General features: G+C 47.0%; 1 protein-coding gene across 1 annotated transcript; it reads left to right on the top strand.

The window, feature by feature from the left end:
• Positions 1–269: 269 nt before the first annotated feature.
• Positions 270–12,883, top strand: LOC120836397 (cadherin EGF LAG seven-pass G-type receptor 1-like). The gene is made up of 8 exons (XM_040205261.1): positions 270–297; positions 412–533; positions 1,147–1,252; positions 2,237–2,393; positions 4,764–4,833; positions 8,176–8,325; positions 10,775–10,952; positions 11,640–12,883. Exons 2-8 carry the CDS (start codon positions 457–459, stop codon positions 11,823–11,825), a joined length of 924 nt encoding a protein of 307 aa, XP_040061195.1. The 5' UTR covers positions 270–297; positions 412–456; the 3' UTR covers positions 11,826–12,883.
• The last annotated feature ends 9,650 nt before the right edge of the window (positions 12,884–22,533 follow it).

Below are 22,533 nucleotides of genomic sequence, written 5' to 3'. Positions count from 1 at the left end.
GTTCTGTTTTGAACCTTGCTTCTCACCGAGGCCTTCGCCCCTCTTTAATTTCTATCGTTATCGGAAAGTTCCTACATCAGAAGCGTGCAGAGTATTCCAATATTCGGCTTCCACGCGCTGCCGTTTTGAGCATCCGTAGAGGCTCACTTGAAAGGAAAAGCACGCGTCGAGATTGCGTTCATAGCCAAGTGGTTGGGCACATTTTACGCCTCGCCGACAAGCGCTGCAACGGCGTGTATTGAGCGCACGTCGGTTTCAATTCCAGGTAACCAGCCCAAGAAAGCTCAGATAGACACCGTGAGTTGTTTTCCTTCTTCACGCGCCTCCTGGCCCACAAACACACAATACTTGAAATACGCGTAACTCCAAATAACGTGTACTTTTTCTTTTTTGCGGCGTTTTTTTTTTTAGTTGAAGCCGGTGAGCGAGGGGAGTCCACGCCCCTCTCCGGCCATCATGGTCATTCGCATCATGGGCTGCTGCGTTGTTCTCATCCTCACAGGATTCACACTCATCGTCTTCTTAACCTCCGGGTACGTCTTTTCATCACGTATAAATGTTTGCGAGCCGTAAAACCTAGACCGTGCATGAAAAGTGCTTTGTTCGAGCGCAAGTCTGGCAGCCATTGGCATGGCTCAGTGAGGCTAGGTGGCGGAAGCTGCCGCCCGTTACAAAGGGTATAGCCATTACCAACCGTCCATCCATCTATAAAAACTAAGTTAGGAAACTCACTCTTGAAACCTGCACCCCTGGCGTCCACCGAGACCGAGCTAAATACGATAACAGCGCCACTCTTTAGCGACGAGTTGAAACATGAAAGTTGCTTTATATAGCTACTGCGAGATAGCCCTGCGAGATGGCGCCACTGGCCCTTGCCCGACTTGTCTGGTCCTCGTCTTTCCGCGCTGTTTTTAATTCGGAAGTATGTACCACCTCGCCCCAAGCCTCAACTTTAGCAATGGTGTCCGCATAACTAGTGTGACGTTTGGCGTTCTGGAAAGGGAACAGTGTATGGGCTTCAGCAAGACCTCTTAGATTTTTTATTCTAGATATAAAGCCGTAGTATGGTGCCAGGAACACGTGTCCACTGCTGCGCGGACATCTTTAAAAGGTCGCTCCCGATTTTTATTTTTTCTCCCCCATCAGCACGGCGTACCCCGACGTGGTGGCCCAGATCTTCTCCGAGTTCTCCATTATGGGCGCCTACACCTGCGTCCTCATGACGACGACGGACCAGCGGCAGTTGACCGAGGTACACCTGACTGCTTGTGCACCGCGCCGTAGCTCACAAGTGGTACCACGTAAAGTACACAGTAAGGTACTTCATAAGCGGTGCGACGTAAAGCAGACGTAAAGCACCCATAAGCCCAGAATGGGAGCTACAAAGAGGTCGAACCCGGAGCAGATGGCGTCAACGTCAAATGCAAATAGGTCATTAAAAAATGACATTTTTTTGTATTTATTTATAAAAGTGCAAACATAATGCAGCGTTCGAATGCGAGAGTCAAACGTCGGACGCCGGCGTTCCGCGTCCTAAAGCGTTCGATGAGATGAAAAAACTTAAGTACGAATAATTATACGAGACGGTTAAAATGGTTACTGCGTCGTTAGTGTTCTACACCGTTTGTTCCAGACCCGTGTCTCGCAAAATCAAAAATCATGGCGCAGGTTGCTGTAACGTATCATAAAGGCCGGTTCTCACATGCAGCGAAGCGCTGATGTAGCGCTCCTCACGTGCCGTCAGCTACTTATCGTCTGCCATGAGCAACAGTTTTGACGGTGCGATACAAAGCTGGTGAACGCTCCCATTAGCACGCGCTTAGCGCGAGGTAAGCGCTATGCTTGGAGCGCTCCGCTGCATGTGGGAACAGGCCTTAAGCCTCTATCCTCGCTGCAAACTATCAATCTGAGTAAAAGGTTTCGAGTAAACGTTCAACATTGCCTTAATAAGTGCAGTTCAACCGGGGGCCCACAAAGCGAGCAACAAAAAATTTTTAAACATGAGGAAGATACATAGAAAAGGGAGACGGACAACAAAGACTTAAAGGTGACATATTGAACCTCTGGCTCAGCAACACTTCCTTTGATTTCCTTGCTTTCAAAACTCTGACTGACAAGGAAGACTTGTATGTATCTTCCTCATGTTTAATTATCGTTACCAACACGCTCGTTTTGTACTTAATAAAATCTTTCTAGTGTGACAATCAAAGGTTCCGAATCTTCTCTTCGAGCACAGAAGCAGTGCATGGTGGCGGCCGTGTGCCTGCAGTTCTTCTTCCTGAGCACTTTCCTGTTCCTGATGCTGGAGTCGGCGTACATGGCCAAGCTGCTCGTCGGCATGTTCCCGGAGTCCCTGCCCTTCAACAGTGCATCCGTCAGTGGCGCCGGCTGGGGTCCGTTAGCCAAACTTGCTTGTTGTTGTTGTTTGTTTTGTTTTTGCTCTTGTTTTTGTTTCTAAGCGAACTTTCCGCACTGCTCGTGTCCCTCTGTGCTCTGTTATCAAAGAAGAATCCGTCACGCTTCTGTCGTATCCCGATTTCATCCGTTATACAGCAAGGGGTTAATGCGACAAACGTATTCCACACGCACACTAGCTTCCGAACGGCAAATACGGCGACCAGGGGTCATTTCATGTTTACATATACATATTACGTTTATATACATATTGTAATAGAGAAACAGGCAAATCCCACGGATGCTACAGCAAAAGGCTTCGGTTGGTCGCTGGGGTGGCCGTACGCCGGAAATACGTAATAGACGGAATGGGGATGGTCTAACCCTGTACAACCACTATAACAATCGACAGCTTTAAAATCAAACTGCATCACAGCGCTCTTCTTTTCGGCTACGCGGAGGTTAGACGCCCATAGAGCACCGAAAGGTTTGCCCCGCGACATAGAAACGCAGCGCGTGGTAAGTCGAGCAACTCATTGTCACTCCGCACTCAACAAAGATCCCGACGTTAGTCGATAGGAAGGCCGAAGAAGAAACCACGAAGCCAGAAGTGTTGGAATAAGTGAGCTGCTAGCGGTTATGGGCCATTAACTAAAACAAGTCGCTTTGATGGTTGGAGTAGTTAAAGGAGCAATGCAACAATTTTTGTACTTTGCGCAAATACCGCTTAAAACGGATCCCTGACGTTAATGACCTATAAAACACGCGTTCGTTTTTCACCCCACGCAATAGAAGACTCAGAAAAAAATTAAAGAAAAATGAGCAGCGTTCACCCCCTCAACTCGCAGCCAGAACAAGCGGCCACGTGATCTGGAGCCGATTATATGCCGCCAGTGTTGATCATAGCCACGCGCTGGGGTTGGCAAAGCGCAGGACACGCGCTGAGTTCCAGACATTGTTATGGCTCGGCTGTTGTCGCCGTTGCAGCGATTGGACACGGGTCACAACCCGAATGCTTCTCGAGCTAGCAATTGTCACGAGCACAAGTCGAGTGCCCACGCAATGGTCGGGTCCAATCTATGAACCGCATTCAAATATCGTCACTTGGGTGTACTGCAATCCCCGAGTTACGTCATCAAATTTTGCAAAGGAGAGATTGAATGAAAATGATCACTTTTGTCCTTGAAATTACACCGCAGCAAAGGAGTTTCTTGGCCAATGGCGTTGCGTGTGAGTATCCTTGAGTCCCTGGTGTGCCAGTAAGCTCGTGTACAGAGAAAAACATTCCAATTGAATATCGTTGCACAGCTCCTTTAAGGGAGTCATGCAACAATACTGGGTAGGAATGTTTCTCACTTGACGTAAGCATACTGGCCCTGAAGTAACCGGATCTTGAGAAAATAGCATCATTGTCTTCCCTGCATGCTAGCGAAACACAAACGGATACAAACGTTCAGACGACAAAAACCTCGCAAGGCGATTATTGGCTGATCGCTTTCCGTTGCCATGGCAATCGCCATTTTGGTTCTTTCAAATCTTCGAAGCTTCGGAAAGGTAGTTCTCAACCAGTCGTGCAAAGATCACCTTAGAAGCGTCATCCTACTGAACGCGTTCCTCGCCAATGTGTATGCAATCAACTTATTAATCATGTTTATCTCCACATATCTCTTAAAATGATAATGCCCCCCTTGCGTATTTTTACAGCGGAGCTATTAAGGGCTAGTTTCCTCAGAATCGTGTCCCCCGCAAAAAAATGTCGACACAAAACTCTGGTTGCCGCCGTCGCTCATAGATGGCGTTAGCTGTCCAGCGTGTTGTGTTTGCCGGTTGTCCACTTGCCGCCGTCGCTCATAGATGGCGCAGCCTTTTGAGCCCTTCCACTCCTTTTATACGGAAAATTTATTTTTTCATTACCTCCAAACACCGACATCGCGTGGGAATGCGGTACGAAGATGCACGCTTGTTTCGCCCGTCTGTGGATATCAAAATCACGGTATACAAGAAACGTAAAACTTTATTGATTTGCCCGATTCGCGCTGAAAAGCCGGTATGGTCGTGTCGGCGGCCAAGCGTCCGTGATTGTCGGGCCGTGGTCACTGAAATAATGAGAACGGCAGGGATGGGGGTTTTGGTTGTCCCGCCGCCAGCTCCCTGTCTTCAACGACGCTTCGGGAATCTCCAGACCCTCGAGCGCTCACCCGCTACTGAAGCACCACGGAAGGCAGCGAGCTTGCGCCGGCTAGGCCAGAAGCTGAAAAGAGACTACCTGTCGTGCTCACTTTTTCAGTGACTACAGTGGTGATAGGCCAAAGTGGATGCATATTTGTATGCCTAAGTAGACTATAATCTGATAACGTGTTTTCCTGCAGGCGTTCCAGCCATCATCACGGGCCTTTTCGCGTGGGCATTTCCAGACAAGTACACCCGCGGAGGGCAGGTGTGAGTATAGCGTGCTGTTATACATCTATAAAATTTAACCAGGGATCTACGTTTTCGGCTAATGCCGATAAACCCCGAAGAGTAACACACAAGGCGGTTTTATCAAAATCCGGGGGAAAATTGATGAACCTTGTATCGGTTGCTTTTCTTGAATAAAAAAAAAGCCCAAGCTTAGACGGAAGACACTCTTTGTCTACGGCTTTATTTTGTGTTGTCCCGGAACGCAGCCCGCAATGAATTGAACAAAACAAAAATAAAAATTATACCAAAAAACCCCGAATTTTTGTAAAAACAAAAAATAATAAACTCGTCCTAAAAGCTCCTCCGAATGCAACAAAAAATAAAGACCGAAAAATCAGAACCCTATAGATATAATAAAAGTGTGCAGGGTATGTAAAAAAAGATAAAACCCGGTTTTCTGGGCCGTATAAATGAACTACGCATCACAGAAATCTGAAACACCGTAAGAATTCGATGTTATAGCGGTGCTAATAGAATGCGAAAGTTTGAGATCCTGATGTTACTCGCATCGAAATCTGAAACAAATAAACAAAATTTTCCCTATGCGCCAACGTGCACCTGAGCCTAATACTAGTCAAACCAACAGCAGACATTGTGGGCGCCTGTGACAGTTATTTCAGTCAAAAACGCTTGTCAACAAAAAACATTATTTCGAGTTTTTTTTTTTTTTTTCCTGACTGACAAATTGTTTTTGCCGAAATAAATGCTCCGCACATCCACAAAGTCACGCCTTAGTTCGACGAATCTTAGTCTAAAGTCGACGTCCGTTTATAAGAGAAAAATATATTTTTTTTTTTATGTAGTTAATATCATAATTTAAAACTCTCGCCATTGTATCACCCCCTCTAGCGTAACATTCTCACGGAGTTTCACCTCTCTGCGATGCCCAGTTTATTTATGCGTGCCGAAAAAAAATCGGGTTTCATTTTCTCTCACGGACTCGGCACAAAAGCTGAATAAGTTTATATTTGATACTGCGGGATGCAGATTAAATTATCACGCACTTCAAAGATTAGTGCTTTCTAAGCGGTAGGCTGTTTCTTTTTCTAATTTGAAGAAATCATTAACATTGATGCAACGCCACTACACTAATTTTTCTTTAAAAAATAAAAAGAACGAAAAAAACTCGATCGCACAAAGAAACAAAAAGACGCCAACTATCAGTACATGAAAAGCCACGACCTTGAGAAAAACAACAACATGCATACACGTTTACAAAGTCGCTTCCGAGTGAATCACAAAGAAACAGCGAGTGGCAGCCATGCGACTGGGAAAAAAACAAAAGAAGTTAAAAGCACAGTGCCTAGTGTCTTTCGGCGACGTCGATACGGCACTAATCGATGCGGGGAACTTGACGAACGTTCGTATAGCCTTGACCGACACCGGACAAGGTGGATTCAGGAAGAAAAAGAAGCATCGACCAAGTCGTACATGTCATAATTGAGAGGGCGAGCGTTCTCCGAGGGCAAGGCTCGCGCGCAATCTGGCGGTCGATAGGTGCTGCTGCTGCTGCGCTCAACCAGAGTCTTGGAACACACGCTTCCGCATAGATCGCTGGCCGCGAGGAAACTCCGGACGTATTACGGCGACGACGACGCGCAAATGGTGTATACCGGTGGGTGCGGAAGGCGCGGGCCGCCGGGGCAAAGTTCCCAGATAAGTTGTTCGTGTATACAAGTAGCGACATTGTCGCCGACTGCGTGACGGTGCAGATCTTGTAGGAAACGAATGGTGGCGCACAGCAGAAAGAAGCAACGTTACAAGAGCCGCTCAGTTGGGAAACTGCCATACAGCCGGTTTAGAAAAACTGGCTCCGATCTGTACTCGAGGACCGAGCTAATGGCGATCGCAACGCCGCCATTTCTCCCGCAGCGTCCACTCCGGGAACTGCAGGGGTGTACGTCGAGTCGGGCAAAGGCCGGTGGCGCCATCTCGCAGTAGCTATGTAAAGCAACTTTCATGTTTCAACTCGTCGCTAAAAGATGGTGCTGTTATCGTGTTTAGCTCGGTCTCGGTGGACGTCCCCAGGTTTCCAGTGTGAGTTTCCCAACTGAGGGTTGTAGTAACGTTGAGTGAACTGAACGACGCCGTTTTGTTCCTAGAAAATGTGCCTCGTCATTTCGTTTGGTTGTCGTACACTCGAAAAAAGAAGCATCATGGGACTTTTTAAGTGCTGGGGTCCGTGCAGTCGGCCTGTGTGCCACCACCGACTAGAAGCCAAGACGCGTGTGCCTTTCCCTTCCTGCAGCGTAATCACTGCGTAATGGATACACGCAGCGCCCCCTATCTCGCGTTTCATAGTTCACCTTCGACGTTTTTGCCACTTGGGGCGAGAGGGGGGGGGGGGTGCATGAATGATGATGTCATGCGCAGGGCTTGTCTTCTGGTAGGTGGTATTGCCTCTCGTGCCTGGCGGAAGCGAGAATAAAAACAAAATCGGCGTTTGTCCTTCGGTGCGGGTAGATCAACTCACCGCGAGACACAGTGCGCGCGCGCATGCGCGAAACGACGAGGCAAAAACACAACCAACCTCAAAACGACGAAAACGGCGCGAGGCGAAACTCCATTCGACGAAGCCGCACGCAAGGGAAGACCATGCGGCGAAAAAGAACACGATAAAGTAGCGTCCGACGAAATAGCACGCTCGATACGCACGCGCAGTTGTCCATACCGGGCATGCGCATGCGCGGATTTGTTTGTAAACAGCGTGTTTTGGTCTAGCGGCAATTTTCACCAACTGTTTTCGAAGACACTTTCACGGCTTCGTCTTTAGACCACCAGGTGCCGCGAGTATCCTGTTGGCTCGAGAAGGCTGGCGAGCGAACCTCCCGCCACAGCTTTCCGTTCCAGCCGCTAGGTGTTGTCGATTTCGCTGAAGTCGCCGAAAGACGGCGCCAACTATTCTGTGCTAAGCGGTCAAGGCTATGGCGTACCTTCCGCAGTAATCCGACGCTGTCAAAGCTCCTTAGCATGAGAGTGTGCGCAAATCAGACACATAGACGATGTCGTTTGCTGGCGCGACGGTGCGGGGCTGCAGCGACGGTGTGGAAGCCACGTCAGCCTCTACAACGTAGTACAAAATGGTTGACGCCGAGTGTAGAAGCTGTTGCAAACTTTTGATAGGCAATCCCAGGTCCCTCCCATACTAATAAAATCGAAAGAGAACTTTAGTATACAAGCATGAGTACCAACATTCAAAAGTTTCGTATTTCTTCGGAACTTCAAAACCTCCGCAGCTTCTTTTTTTCGGAGAGTATACGATACAATAACACCGGAGCTGCCTACTTGGGTGACGTCTTTTCTTCGGGACCGTTTCTGCAGCTGCTGGCTGGACCTGTCCCAGGTGGCCTCGTACTCGACCACGGTTCCGGTCGGCCTGTTCGTCGCCCTCCAGCTCGTCTTCCTCGCGTCCGTGTTCTTCTCCGCCCGACGACGGCGGGCGCTCACCTGCCACGAGTTCCGGAGGGCCAGGTAGATATAATACATATATATATATATATATACACGCTGCCACCAAAATACAAACTTAGACTAGGTGGCGCAAGCTACCGCTCTTTACAAAAGGGATAGCCTATAACATCCATCCATCCATCCAGTCTGCATAAACTGTCTGGGGCGTCTATATTTTCCCTTGTACAACGACCCTATCACACTGGTCCAACGTTGTTAGAACCACACATTTGGGAAACTGCCATAGAGCCCGCTCTGAAGAGGTGGCGACGATCTTTATCCCAATACCGAGCTCATGGCGATCGCAACGCTGCCATTTCTCCCGCAGCGGCCACTCCGTGAACTGCACATCTGCACTTACTGGTTCTAGTGAGTCAAGGAAGGGCCGGTGGCGCCATCTCGCAGGGCCATCTTGCAGTAGCCATATAAAGCAACTTTCATGTTTTAACTCGCCGCTAAAGGGGGGCGCTGTTATCGTATTTAGCTCGGTCTCGGTGGACTCCAGAGGCCCAGGTTTCAAGGGAGAGTTTCCCAACTGGGTGTTTTAGTAACGTTGCACTGGTCATACGGAGAACTCTCTGCAGACATGATTCGTAGCATGTATGAGGTTAACGTGCTTCGAACATGTTCGAAACGTGTCCGCAGACGATTCTGCCATCGTGTCTGCAAAGAAACTCCGCGTCCTTTGGCACGATGTGCACGATCAGGAAGACTGCAACTGAAGGAATGTATACTACCCGGCTTGCACGAAACGTCGTCATCCGTCATTCATGTCGAACCCGGGACCTCATAGAGAGGTCCCGGGTTCGATACCCGGACCAGGTGGATTTTTTCGGACGCGCACCAGTCACCTAGCTGTGTTTGGAGATTTGTGTTTGTCCTTTGTCCCCCTTGTTCCCCTTCTCCAGGGATTAATTTCGTCATTCTTGCCCAGCTCGCTTGCAACTTTGCATGAATTGCATTATGCTCATTCACGTGCCTCTTCTTGCCGGAGAAAATCAGCGGTGCAAATTGTATATGCCGTAAAATCTACGTGCTCAGCACCACCACAATGGCGTCCGACGTGACGCCAGCACAGACCATATAAAGTATATGGTGCATCAATGCTTACGCGTCTGTTCTTACGTATAGTGGTGCATTCCGGGTCGGATGGAAAGTTAACCTCACAAGCTTTTCGCATTGCTATATGGCGGATCTACAAGGTCGGTCATCAAAAACTCCCTGCAAAAAAAAAAAAAAAAAAAAAATAAAGTACAAATTTTCGATACATGTACACTGTGCGAAACTGCCCTGTCGCAGCTTACTCAGAACACAGGGCACCGGGCAGGTTTTAAATGTTCCTGTCAAAGTTAGTACTGTTAGTCGGAGGAGAAGATTCCAGCAACTTCTTGAGGTTGGCTCACAGATTTGCGTTTGACTGTGACCGATTGCGTTGTGACCGAGCACACTGACGCCATCTGTCGGCTGGACCCGGAACACTTTCAGCCTGTGTAACACTAGAGACTGGAAATTTGGAAGTGTTTGCGAGATGGTCCCTTACGAAATTGTCCGAACTATTTTGAGCCAACGTTTGAAGATTGATGCGTACAAATTATGAACATATGAATGGATGGACGAAAAAAAAAATGTATTGAAACCATAATAGTCGGGGCGGCTGCGTTATGGCTGACCCTATAATGAAAAGGGAGTAGTTAGAGCGTTATCTAGCTGATGTCTGCCTTCTCCAAGAAGATTTCAGATGCAGAGAAAGGAGAGAAATCAGTTGTCTTTAGATACTAATACGAAATTCGGGTTTTTTAGGTTCTTAATTGGTTCGAGGACAGGAAATGATTTATTTACAAAAAGAATTCATTGTGCAGATAGTCGGATTAAAAAGTGGCATAAGAAGTCACTTAGTCATTTGTATTTTTTTTTTTAGATATATAATTGTTGGCATGCGCAGCATTTCTGTCCCAATAGTAGTCCTGTAATGTCTTCAGACATATCTTAGCTGAGAAAATGTTTTTTTTTTTTCTTTCCTCAACATCGAAGCTTTCGTTTGCAATGGACAGAAGTGTCGGCGGGGCATTCGGTGGTCTATAAACTCGGGGGTAGCGCGCTCTTATCAAAATTTCCATCGCGAAAAAAAAATCCATAGAGAGTATCGTTTGAATATATTTTGCGTTGCTTCTGTCATGCGCGCTTTCAACAAGTAACGCAAAAAAAAACACGTAAAAATGGTGGAACGTTTGTTGCGAATTAAGGGGAAAATCAAGTTTAACCCGATTTTCAAAAAAAAAAATCAAAAAGGAATATGTTTGGGTGTAAATATAGGGCAAAATCGGGTTTTGCCCTAACTCGAAGGGTCCCAAACGTAATGAGCCCTGACTGGAAGGCTTCAAACGCCCGCAGCGATCTATGGTTCTTGCTTACTGTGTCCCGCACTGTGCCTCCACGGTTTCGCCCACCGTGAACACCCCGAACAACGCAGGACCCAACTGGCCTCCAAGTGGGCCTCGCTGATCCTGCTTGCGAGCACCACGCTCTCCTGGGCAACGGGCGCCGCCGCCGAGCAGCACAAGACCAGGGGTCTCTTCGTCTGCTTCTCCGTGTCCAGCATCATGCTCGGCGTCTTCGTCATCACCCTCAGGATCAGCACCGAGGACCAGGTGAAGGCTTCCAGGCTGATTAAAGGACCCTCCAAACAGGACGGAATTGTTTCTGCAGTCGCAGCGTTTGATGTACCGGAAGTGGAGGTTTGCCTCCAATTCCAATCCGCGTTGGCACGGCATGTCCCCCCCCAAAGAAATGAAGACACCGAATTCTGGACACCTACCGCCATCTATGAGCGACGGCGGCAAGCCACGCATCTGGTTGCCGCCGTCGATCACAGATAGCGGCAGCCTTTGCACTCTGGCTTGCCGACTTGCGGCTGCCCATTACTTTCGATTGTACAGCTCCGCTGGTCTTCCCTCTTCACCAGAGCGGAAAGGCTGAAAGTTTTTATTGTTTTGCCGGAGGTTGATGTTTTTACTGAAAACAAAGGCGAGTTCGGCAGCCATCACGCTTTTCAAAAAACGCACGCGTTTATTTTTTTTTTTTTATTTTTTTTTTTTCCGTGCAGGGCATTTGGTGTAGCTTGTTAGGACGGCCCTTTTGAACTCTTTTCAGTGTTGGGCGCTTTCACGTGACGCACTTCCGGCTCGAAATCTCGCCAGGGTGCCATGTTGATCACCTTTCGCCGCCGAGATTTCAACCGCTCGGTGTCGTCGGGTGAAATAGGTTCACCGTGACGTCGCCCCGCCGAAACCGCGTGTAAAGAGACCCAACAGCGCTTTGTCCTCCTTCGGTTACAGGTCCGAAAGAAGCTGATGACCAAAGTTGGACTCACAACGGCCGTGAGGGACATTTCCAGCGGCTCGTCGGTGCAGACGTGGTCTCGGAGCAGCCCGACCGAGAGCGACGCCAGCCGTGCCAACACGGCATCCACGCTCACGAGTCCCGCAGACTCGTACCAGAACGTCAAGATCTTCAGGAACTAGCCTCGGGCTGGCTTCGTCCGGAACATCCAGTCGGCCGGACAATGGCAGAACTGTGATTTCTAGCCGCCTTTGGACTGCATGCGTGCGAACAACTCTGACTGGAACGGACCAAACAAACGCAAAACGGAGTGGTGAAAGTTTCGACGAGCCTTCAGAATGTGCCACGTGATCGAATAGCGTCACACGACCAAGCAGATATCACTTTAGCCAACTTCAAGTTGAAGAGGCTCCTACCTATCGTGGCTCGATAGCCACGATATGCCTCGAAGGGGGTCGAATACGTTCCGCTGTAAATAGAAACGCGTGCGTGTCGGAGAAAGCGACTTTCCAAACTTGGTGCGCTGAAAGATAGGGAAAGTGCCGAGTCGCGTTTATTTGTGCGGTTCTTCGGACGGGTGCACAGATGAAGTCAAGAACTGCTCCGCCGATAAAGCAAAACTACCATGCATCCGCCTATTTTTTTCTTTATTTTTTTTAGTTTCAATCTTTTTAAACAAGGACTTTGATCGCAATTAAGAACAACTCAAACACAGCCCATGTTTCAGTAGTTGGATAGAACCCCATTCATTTTTTGTTAATATCGATATTATCATCTTACAGACGCAAAACAAATCCTAAAAATTGTCACACAAAAATAATCATTTAGCGACGAATTTTACCATCCACACGTGTCACACTTGGACCGTATGGCACAAAGCCCCGTTTGCAGAACTCATATTCATAGGGAAACGTCAATCAGTCGATCCATTTATTTAGACGAGGGAAAACGCTCTTTTTCGAAGCACGTTCAGTGTCAAAAACGAAAACCAGTCGCTGTAGAAGGCAGCGAGGTCCATCATGTACTATGCTAAAAAGCTGTGGAACTTTATGACAAAGAGCTTTATGACAACAAATACTATCCATCGGCAAACTATCGTGCAACATTGACTCTACATCGAGCGTGTTTCAAAATCTCCATGTGGCACACACCCGGGGTGAAAAAGAAAAAAAAAGTGAGACTGTCTCTTTTTAGACATTCTACGATAAATTCGAACATAACTGGCGCTCGAACATTAGTAAATTTGTGCATGTACAACATCGTCATCCTGTGAAACCAGCCGAAGTGACCGATGAATTCCGGCGACGACTCGCCCAGGTCAGGCGTCCGATGCCTCCAGTACGGGTCTCGTTCGACGGTAGAGTGCAACGATTCACAGTCTCCGACATTATTAAAGACCCATTCGACGAAGCGCAGTTTCAAGCGGCTGTGTCGGATTCGCCTTGGCCTGGCCCACTTGCTTGGAGTCGGGATATAAATATACGTTCGTTCTATTCACCCTAAAAATAAAGTGCCTCCGACCAAAGTGTGGTTAGCACCGCCGCATAAACTTCGTCGGCCAAGGGATCTTTCATAATGTGGGTCACTGAACAAAAGCGAATCTTTCTCTAAAAGTGCCTTAGGAACAAAGCTGTCGCGCACAGCAGCCAGCTTTCCATAAAAATTTCACAATTAAAAAAAAACTGCAAATAAAAAAAAAATATATTATTTAGCAAATAAAAACAAAATGATAACATTTTGGTCTCCTTTCTTCAATCGTAACACTCTTTTAAGAAGCCCATCAAGCAACATGGCCTTCCGGGCAGTAAACAGGAGGCGCCTCGTCGGTTGGCTGCAAGTCAGCGACTGGTGGCCAAAATGGGCAACTTTGGGAAGGCCTAACCATCGAACGATTGGATGCAAGCTCTGTGTCCGAGTTTGGCCGGGCACTCGGATTTTCAAGCACGAGATCGGGTCCAACGATTGCGACCTCCGACGTTTTCAAGTCACAAAAATCCCTCATAAGATGGCGCCACCTGTCGAACCAAACCTCATTGCCCAGCGGCGGTCGCCATTGCTTGGGCACGAAGTGCGTGATTGGATCCGAGTCCTCGCCGAACGCTGACGTAACACTCGTATCCATTACGAGCCGGGCCGAGTTCACGCCGAACGCTGACGCAGCTTTATTACACACACCACAGTGCACTATAGCAAACAACACTCACTCCTTACAAACGAAAAATAAAGCAAAATTCAAACAAACCGCGCTTCGTTTTTCTTTATTTTTGCTTTATTTTTCGTGTGTAAGGAGTGAGTGTTGTTTGCTATAGTGCGCTGTAATGTGTGTAATAATGTGCAACCAACTCGCCCAAGCTGCTACGCTGACGCAGCCCTCGTGTATGATACGTGCTCGGAACACGTAATCAAGCAGTGGCAGATAAGCGTTGCAAAAACTTAAAAATTAAAAAAAAAAAAAAAAAATGTCTGCGACAATTTTTTTTTTTTTAGATGTGTGACCTTGAGATTTTTTTTTTTTTTTTGGGGGGGGGGGGGGGAGGGGGAAGTGGAACTACGTTTCTTGAATTCTGTTCTCGATACCGGGATGACGTTTTTCAAGTATTTGGGTAAGGGGCGTAAGTTCAATGAATCGGAAGAAAAAATAACACCGAAAAAGAGGCGGAGGATTGGGTGTCACCACTTTATAGATGCATGCAGTTAATTCATACGTTAGCCCCGATGGACACCGATTCGTTGTCTGGCACTGAAAATAAACACCGATTAGGAAAAGAACACCAAACCCCGATAAAACAACCCCGAATATGAAGGGGAAAAAAAACGGAAAATCCGCAACCCTACTTTTGATTAGAATTGGGTGTTTTCGTTAAAGACCGATAAACCTCGAAAATTAACCACCGAGGTGGTGCGATCAAAATCGGTGCAAACCGAAAACCCCGAATTGGAGCTGACCTCGACTAGAAAAAACCAAAACTACGCGGGATGAAAATTTGTGTTTGGAGTTTCGTTTTATGGTAGCCCTAAATAGAACCCCCCCTGAACTCTCCGTGAGGTTGTTTCATCCTTCGGAACCAGATCCCATTTTCATTCCATTACGTCATCGCGTCACGAATACGACCTTGGAGTATTCAGATCACAGCCGATGTTCTCTGAAGGTTAGAAAATCCCGTTCCCTTGTCTTATTTTCTGAAACATATGTCCCGATAAACGCCGATTGTTTTTCTGACCCCGAAAATTGACACCGAAAAAAAAAAAAACGCGGGATTTGTGTGAAAAAATAAACACCCAAAAAACACCCCGATATCGAAAGAAAAAGAAGCGAAAAACCCTAAGGCACAGAACCGTAATTATAATTAAACAGGATTGCTTCTCTAAAACACCGAATTGTTTCGACAAAATCTCCATGCAAAGAACAGTCGCCGAATTGGAGACAACCGAAGTAAATATTTGATGCATTCAGCTATTTAATAAAAACGTAAAAGCAGCGCAAAAAAAAAAAAAAAAAAATATATATATATATATATATATATATATATATATATATACAGACCGAGCAGAAGTAAAATTAAAACCGGACAAACGCTGACTGGCATTTGAAGTTTTTATTACTTGGAACAGAAAGAACGACAAAAGAGGAAGCAACCAAACAGGCACCATCAGTCAGACAGGGGTCTGACTGACCGCATCCGCAAAATTCGGAACCGCATCCGACACTCAATCCGCGCATTCATTTTACATCAGAAAGTCAAGCATGAATAAGGACACAAAAAAAAAGGCACCCGGATGGTATTTTTTAAGCCGTCTTGCTTACCTTTGTAGAAAGAACTCTTCGTGCCAGAATTACGGCGAAAGTAATTTTATCGTATTCTGTTCTATCGTATTTATAAAATAAACGATCTTACTTCAAGAGACACTCCGCATCGCTGGAAAAATGATCGCTGTTATGACATTGTCTTGTGAGTCCGTGACACAGTCCAAAAGATCCGCTAAAAAAAAAAAATACATTTTAATATTTGTTTTTTGTTTGCTTTGCAAAACCCACTTCAAGCAGGCGCATACATTATAAACATGAAAATTAACAAAGGACAGGCCGATAAGTGATAACATTGTGTCATTTTATTTCGGCACAGCAATAGAAAAGTGGGAGAGGAAAGGCGCTCAGTCATCGACTAGCGTATACATGATAAGATGAGGTAAACAAATGGAAAAATATCACGACATTCAAGAATGAAAACACTTCCTTTCAATTTCAGTTTTAAACGCTTAAGCCGGGGTTCCACTGTTCATACACCCTATACAAAAGACAATCTGCAAACACGAGTCATAGCAATATCCCTGGTTCGAATGCCGTGTGCAAAGTTTCTCCTCCAACTCGTTGCCATGAGGCATTCGAAGCACGAATCTCGCGGTGACTCCGTTCGAATCTGTGTGCAGACCGTATTTTGTATTATTCAGCAGTGTGACCCCGGCTCAACCTTCAACTGCATTCTCGGAACCATGTATAGGGTGTCTGAAATAAGCAGGCTCGATCTCAAATGGGCCGTACAAATCGGCGCCTGCACGTAGCAATCTAAACTTTTCGTCAAAGGTGTATTCCACAGGTCGGTTTTATCCTGTAAAATTACAAAGCGTTGTTCCCTTTCTATAAAAAAATAGGGCCAAAAAGCTTGCCAGGGTCAATGGCGGACGGCGACGCAGACAATCGAGTCGAGTGGTGGGGGGGCGCATTTGGCGCACGTGACACTGCGTTGAGGATATTCTGACACAGAATATTGTTAACATGGACGGATTCAGACTATACTCCCTTAAACGACAACTTGGCGAACTGTGGAAGCTACAGCTCCCGCGACCCAATAAGAGTGTCGGAGCGAGGCACGTGACACTGCGCCAAATGCGAGGCCCGGACCACCGGCTGTCGTCTGCTAGGCCAAGAGTCGTCTGCTTCGAAACCAATCAACTTCGGCTGAAAATTCTCCGGCGCAACAGTGCCGTCCGCTAGAGTAGTGAGCTCTTCGGGAACAGTTCATGAGATAAATAAAAGCCATGTAGTTCTCGGGAAAGGATTGACCCCTATTAAGTATCCTTGAAAAGTAGCATGTCTTTGTCTTTCTCCTGTATCGTGCAGGGTACGGTCAGATAACTCTGACTGCAACACTACTCAAAGAAAAAGATCCTTGAAACTACTTTTCTCGCGGATGGCGCTGTTGCTGTGGCAGCAACGACGCCTCGCGACCTCGACCATGGAGTGTTGTCACGTGATTTGCTCCGACGCTCTTATTGGGTGGCGGGGGCCACCGCCTCCACAGTTCGCGAAGTTGTGGTGAAACAGAGTATAGTTCGCCTATCTTAAATTAATACCCGGTAATGAGAAGACTATCTCCGTTGGTGGACTTGATGCTCGGGTCGCGTGCACGAACTGCGCTACTAGAATAACGTGCGGAAACTTGTGCCGGTGCAAGTTCCACCTCTGCAGAGGGTCGAGTTTAATCTCCTCAATCAACTTGTAGACGAAGAAGCCACGTGTAGGTTTTTCCTTCTTTCTTGTGGCTTGTACGTTTTGGGGGGGTTTCTTTTTCTGCCCAAAGAACGTCCTCCGCTCTTTTCCCGCCAAACAAGAAAACGCTTTTGGGGGACGACTGATGCTCCTGCATTATTTACTTTTTCTAGTGACAGCATTCTTGGCGAGAGAGAACGTTGTAAAGCGATCTCTAGTGAGAATCAAATCTTTCCGGACGTAAAAAAAAACTTTGTCTCCAAATGACACCTTTAATCTAAGAGAGGAGTTAGCTCCCGAAATATATTCGTTGGCGCATTTCATGGTGTCACTCACATATTCACCCTACGTTGCGCGGTCGCATACGTTTATTGCCGCCTCGGCAAAAAATGTAGATCCGGACCCGCGGATATTCTCATCCGCAACCCCTGACATCCGCATCCAATCCGCCATCCGCCGGATCCGTTTCAATTTTATCCGCATGTGCTAGTTTACTGCGGATATTCCCGATGATCCGCGTGTAATCCGTGGGTATGCAAAGCTCTACCTACCCATCACCCCTCTAACTGACACATCACCTCTTGGTCAGCCCTTACTCTCGCGCGCAAATATTCATTCTTTTTTGTTTTTTTTCAAAAAAGCTAATAATTGGCGCTTCACTTACGCACTGGTTCCCCATAGATGTAAAGCTCTGTTGTCGTAATTGTATCTTCGTTTCTTCCTAAAATTCTCGAGTCACCAACGGGTGGTTTACACTTACACACTTGGCAAGGTAACGGGAAGTGCCCTCCAAACGTGCTCCCTGAGACTCTCGTTTAAACATCTTCCAGTCTGCCCGACATAACACATCTAATATGACACGTTCCTTGGCTAGATGTTCACTGAAAGAGAGGAGACTTCGAGAGTATTTCCCTTTTGTGAAGGCGAGTTCCTACTTGCCGTCACCAAAGGCGAGTAGGGCATAGCTTGAGACGGTCTCGTGTTTCCATAGCTTCTCTGAACCCGGTTTGCCTCGGGTCCAGCCGGCCATTCGTCTCGCGGTACCATTGTACCCTCTGCAGGACCATTCTCTCCATGACTTTGCAGATGTTGGACGTTAATGAAACTGGTCTGAAGTTTCCGATCCTATCCTGCGTCTTTCCAGGTTTGGGTATCGGTGTAGCCCAAGAGATCTTCCAGGAGTCAGGGATCTTTCCTTTCTTCCATGTTTCGATATATTTCTTCAAAAGCTTTTCCTTGGCCTCACCTGGGAGTTTTCTAAGGGACGTATAAGTTATTCCATCGGGCCCGAGTGCGCTTCCTTGTTTGACTGAGTGGGTGGCCTCAAGCAGCTCCCCCATGTTGAAAGATTCGTCCATTCCCGGTTCCTTTTGTGGTTTGGCCACTGGGCTTTTTGAGCGTTTTCTGCCTCCCTGTTTTGGGAGGATCTCACCTGCTTTTACCGTCAACTCAATTTCAGGCAAAATGGAAGGTTGTGTGCCTCATCGGGCTCTTGTTGTTGTTCTTGTTCATCCTCCTGTAGGCCTTTCCGAGTCCGGTACGTGCGTTGAATGACGCGCAGTTGCTTCTCCACTTATGCCGGCATAGCTCTTTGGAGTACTTCATAGCCATGGCGGTCGTTGTGTTGAGCTTGATCTTATGCGCCGTCGCCCTGCTTCTCCCGAATCTTGTTAACGCTTGTAGTCTACTGGCCCCCACTGCACGACCGCTGCTCGTTTTTCTTAGATTTCTTCTGCGACCTCTATTGCGCGAGGTGGAAAACGAACACGTGTTATGGGTAATTAAGGTCAGGGATTTGTTCTAAACGGTATGTGCGCAAAATGCAAAAAAAAAAAAAAAAGTTGCATCATTCTTTTAAAACCGTTTTTTTTTGTTTTTTTTTTTTTTTTCGGGACGGGCGGTAGTTTTATCAGCAATCGCTTTACGGTACAATATTTTTGGGGCGCCGTCCGTCCGCCGCCTGGACCCCGGCGGACCCTGTTCAGGCAGCGTCACCCATCAAATCCCCAGCTTCGGTGAGACTTCGAACGTTCTGCTGGACTTTAGATCATAAAGGTAAGACTTTTTTTTTTACTTTCTTTTTTATTTGCGTTGGCAAACACCTGTTCCCGGCTGCATTTGTGCCGTGAGCGACGTGATTGGTTGGGAAACGTATTTATTATAATTATAAAAAGGCGAACTGCGCTAAAGGGATACTTCAACGAAATTTGAAATATTCCCGTCGTGTTCAAAAATAGGTTAAATATGATCCACAATATCCGTAAACGACAATCGCACGTTTGTATTTTGATCCTGGTGGCTGTATTTTTCGTTATAAACGAGCCTTTCTTATAGGTACTACGAACATTTTACCTCGGAAATCCCGCAAAACCTTCGCTCTTGTCAAATGCAGTTCCAGGGCCACCGCTTAGATGACGCCAGGGTACCAGTCTGTTCTCTCGTCCTAAGAAATTTTAAGAGGTTTCAACAGGTCTCGTCTCTCTCAGTCGTACGCGATTGCAAGAGTGTGAACTGGCCTTTAAGTTGTGCTAGTTGACTAATATTATGGCGAATTCCACAGGTCGTTTTGGAGCGCGCCGGGATCCACTTTTCTGGAGCGAGCCTATTTCAGTGGGTGATCGGGATCGAGACCGACGTGTTTCACAGGTCGTTTTGGATCAGCTCCCGCTCCAGATCTCGATCTGGATCCGAGAAAAGTCGCTCTTACGATTTCGGCGGATTCAACCGGAAGCCAGCCGGGCCAGCCCTCGGCGCGCACACGTGACTTCCTTTATCGTGGGGCATCTCGCCCGATCTCGCCCATCTCGCCTCAGAAGAAGAAGAAGCACGTCGCGGGCTGGGCTCCTAGATTGTCTCGACATCAGAAGAATTCGTAATGGCCGCTTGCTTAGCCCTTGGCTCGACAGCCGGTTCGTTTTCCAGGAAGGAGAAGAGAAGGTATTTGCAGCGCTACGGGCATTCCGACAATCTTTGCTAGAAGCGCCTGAGCCATTCCTGCCGCTTCTGCGCCGAACACGCGATTGCGAAAACGTCTTCGAAACGACCGTGGCGGCCGCGGAAAGGGGATTCCCGGGCAGGTGAATGACGGGAAGGCATCCGCCGATCCCGGAGCAGTGGTCATGTTCCACTGGGGATCCATAGGCGGCGCGACCCCGCTCGGATCGTGTGCTCCAGTCCGGATCGGGTCAACTGATCCCGGCGCGCCCCAAAACGCATAGTTAAATTATGTATATATCAACAGTTACTAACAAAGACGGTTGCACATCGCAGAAGAAGAGTACTAAAGCAAAGTTGTTAGTCAGCTGTTATCTATCGTCCTGTCTTTTCTACGTCTATTTCTGTAAGTTCAAGCTGACGCATCACTAATATCGTAGCGGGTTACGGAGATCATTGCGGGACGGCGAAAACCATCTACCAAAACTCCCTGAGGTCGGCAGGGGCGGATTCAAAAAGGCGCAGGATGTTTTGACCCTCCCCCTCCCCCATTTTTATTTAATTATTTATTTATTTATTTATTTATTTATTTATTTTACGGGTCAAAGGAGGACTAAGCAACCTTTTAATTTCGAAACGGTATCGAGAGCAACATCGCAAATATGTTTCTTCAGACATGAATTTGAGCAAGCACTTTCGGGTGATGCAAGCGCTCTGAACAATGGCGTTTCGGTTCTGCATACTTAGAACACTCGATTTTCAAAAGATCAACATAAATATTAAAATAAAATTAAAAAAAAATTTCCCGCTGGCACCTTTTTTTTTTTTTTTTTTTTTTTTTGTCGCTGCATCTTTTCTTTCTTTTTTAACGCCGTGACCAATGTCGGGGTACTGAAAAAAATATCGAGAAAAGTTGTACGCAGTGGCGTACCAACTTGTTTTTGAGTGGGGGGGCAAACCAGACCCTCTCCCCCCCCCCCCCCCCCCCCCAAATCGAAAATTCGGCGCAACTTTTGTCCAACTTTTCTAAAGATTTGGCAATGATTCGGCAAAATTACAACGTTACCAGACTTAACATTGATATTTTGTTTTTTCTAACGAAAAAAATTTTGCTTCTTCTTCTTAAAATAAATACAACTTGTAGTGCCTATTGAAAGAGTTATGACTAAATAAGGTGATATTCTAGAAGATAATTGTATCGATGTCGCTTTTGTGTGTTTACTTGTAACTTTGGTGTATGCTTCCAGAAAGTGGCGTGACAACGAGGTTGGGTAGTAGCCGGCGCAGTCACGAATCACACTACGAGAGCTTTGATTTTGAGGCTTCATCAGCGCACGCCTGCAAGTGTGTTTACATTGTTAAAATAAAGGCAATCACTGCGTTCTTACTTTCTCTGGTAGTCGCCGTTTCGTGCGCGAAAACGGATGCAACGGTTGCTGAGCCTTCACCAGAAGAGATAACAATATTGTAAATCTGCATGTTTTTCGATTTGAGTCACTTGACGTCAGCTTTGCATGAAAGTGCGCGTTCCATATTCGCAACGTGCCGTTTTTAACCTTTAAAATTCCGGTTTCTGGTTTTCGGACACACACGGACGTTTAGGAAGATGGGGAGAGTTAGGAATGGTTGGATGTGCAACGTCGACCATGATAGTTCTGTGTTTAACGAATATTTTTCATCAGTGTTTACTAACGAGTGCTTGGACTCCGTCCCCACTCTCCCTGAAGAGCTTTACGAGCGCATGCATCCTATTAACGTTAACTCCGCCGGTATTATAACATTGATTGATAAACTAAAACTTACTTCGTCCGCTGGAACCGATAACATCAACTCTAAAATTTAAAAGAAACACCAGTGTTATTTCGAGTGAGTATTTAAAACTTATCTTTATTCAGTCCTTATCTCTAAGGTGCCTTCCATCTGACCAAAAGGTGGGAAGGGTAATTCCCAGTCTTTAAACAGGGCAGCCGCTCTTCCGCATCTAATTATCGCCCTAATTCATTGACTTCAATTTCTTGCAAACTACTTGAGCATATCCTCTACTCCAATATCATGAAGCATCTATCATCCCATTTCTTTTCTTTAAACAGCAGCACGGTTTTCAAAAAGGTACACTCTCCGGCAATATGAAAGACCCACTGGGAGCGCGTGACCGAGGCGGTGGCTGGCGGGGGCGCTGCGAGCCCTCCGGGCAATTCCATTCTGCTTCGAGGGAAGGACGCTCACTCGGGCTCAGATAAAGCGAAACGCGCTTATCAGTTTGTGCCGAGTGCCGAATGAGCGTCCTCCCCTCGCAGCAGAATGGAAGTGCCCGGAGCGCTCGCAGCGCCCCCACCAGCCACCGCCTCGGCCACGCGCTCCCAGTGGGTCTTTCATATCGCCGGAGACTGTACTTTCCTGCGAAACACAACTCTGCGACTTCATCCATGACTTGCACACTAACCTTGAACCTTGAAATAAAAAAACTG

This window comes from Ixodes scapularis, unplaced genomic scaffold, assembly GCF_016920785.2.
Source record: "Ixodes scapularis isolate PalLabHiFi unplaced genomic scaffold, ASM1692078v2 PGA_scaffold12__126_contigs__length_90152505, whole genome shotgun sequence".
Classification (NCBI taxonomy): domain Eukaryota; kingdom Metazoa; phylum Arthropoda; class Arachnida; order Ixodida; family Ixodidae; genus Ixodes; species Ixodes scapularis.
The sequence above is the reverse complement of the archived record's forward strand: the minus strand, read 5'-3'. Positions and strand labels throughout refer to the sequence as shown.